The following is a 1467-nucleotide window of genomic DNA, read 5'->3' on the forward strand; positions in this document are numbered from 1 at the left end:
GAGCCCCCTCCAAGCCCCCCTCGGGAGCCTCTGCCCGCCCCGGCGGCACATGCTAGAGCGCAGCCGGGGAAGAGCAGGGAGGAGCAAGCGAGCTGCTCCGAGGCGCTGGCTGTTCCACAGGGCTTGAAGAAGACCCCGGGAAGCGCCTCTGAGCAGTCGCATGGCCAACCAGCAACACTGCTGAGCAGCTCAGAACCTCTCCGCTGATGCTATCGCTGGGGAACACCCCACAGTTCAAAAGGAAAATGGGAAGAAAAGCACCCTGGGCGCAGGTGAGAGCGCTGCCTGGTGTACATCAGCTGCTGCTGGCAAATCAGTCCTGGAGAGACACCGCAGAGGGCAGAGCCTCCTGTTTACGTGCAGGGCCGGGCTTGGGCAAGGCAGCAAGGAACCGCTTGCCTGGACAGCCTCAGCCGCCGGCCACGAGAGCTGGCCAGGGCTGAGAACAAACCTCGCCCAGGCTGAGGAGGACGAAGGCGACCACAGCAAGAGACCAGCAAAGATGCTGCAGGGAGCTGAGCCGACTGCTCCCCAGTGAGGCTCCTCCAGCGGCCAGCCCAGCGCCGTGCCCCACACTGGGGGCCACGGCCCCGCTCCCGGCACCAGCACCGTGCTCTCACAGCAGCCCCGGGCAGCATCCTGCAGAGGTCTGTGGAGAAGCAGAGGAACTGAGCACGGACTCACCCAGCTGGCAGGTGGGACCGTGGAAGCCAGGGGCACAGATGCACGCTCCGGTGACTGGGTGGCACTCCTGGGTGGCTCCGGCACATTGGCAGATCTGGGCACAGCCCTCGCCGAAGGTCCCTGGCAGGCAGGCTGTCAGGAGAGAGGGCACCACGGCGGCTCAGATTCGCTTAGCGGGAGCTATCCCACCCCTCTGCCCAAGGCTTTTTTCCCCTTTCTATTTTAAGCCAGGAAGCCTTTTATGACAGTGAAAGTTCTCTGCCACCCAAAAAGCAAAGAGACCCACACGCCGATGGTTCCTTGACTCCAGGGAAGATAAGGATTGAAAAGAAAACCGAGTACCTGCAGGCGTTAGCTGTCTTTGGCAACGCTGGCCCTGCCCAGCCCCATACCCTACACGCCTCATCCCCCCCGGGCACCATCAGTACCCCCCTCCTCCAGGTGAGGAACGCGCTCACATGCCTCTGCCTCTCCCAGACTTGCTCGTACCCACAGCTCACGGTACCACTGACGTATTGCTGATCCTCTGCGTAGAGACTGAGCCCTGAACTCCCCCTCAGCTCCCCCTGCTCTGCTACCGTCCAGCTGCCACAGCCTGAGTTGCTCCTTGGCACAGCTCGCGGCTGGGGATTTTTTTTCTTGTTATTCTTTTTTTTCCCTTTCTATTTTATTTAGCAATTGCTTGACCCGTCACGTTCCCAGAGCCTGTCAGCAGAACCGTAAGAGGATCGATCGCTCCCTCCTTCATACGTGTTTCACAGCTGGAGCCGGTGAAGCCTGGCG

General features: G+C 61.3%; 1 protein-coding gene across 1 annotated transcript in view; it reads right to left on the reverse strand.

Moving 5' to 3' along the window:
• Positions 1-1467, reverse strand: part of LOC104496311 (multiple epidermal growth factor-like domains protein 6) — a gene marked incomplete at both ends in the record, with an annotated part of 7751 nt that overhangs the window by 1026 nt on the left and 5258 nt on the right. Inside the window, 2 exon segments of the mRNA XM_010139401.1 lie at positions 685-816; positions 1435-1461. Coding sequence (XP_010137703.1) covers positions 685-816; positions 1435-1461 — 159 coding nt within the window.

This window comes from Buceros rhinoceros, unplaced genomic scaffold (genome assembly GCF_000710305.1).
Source record: "Buceros rhinoceros silvestris isolate BGI_N320 unplaced genomic scaffold, ASM71030v1 scaffold21137, whole genome shotgun sequence".
NCBI lineage: Eukaryota > Metazoa > Chordata > Aves > Bucerotiformes > Bucerotidae > Buceros > Buceros rhinoceros.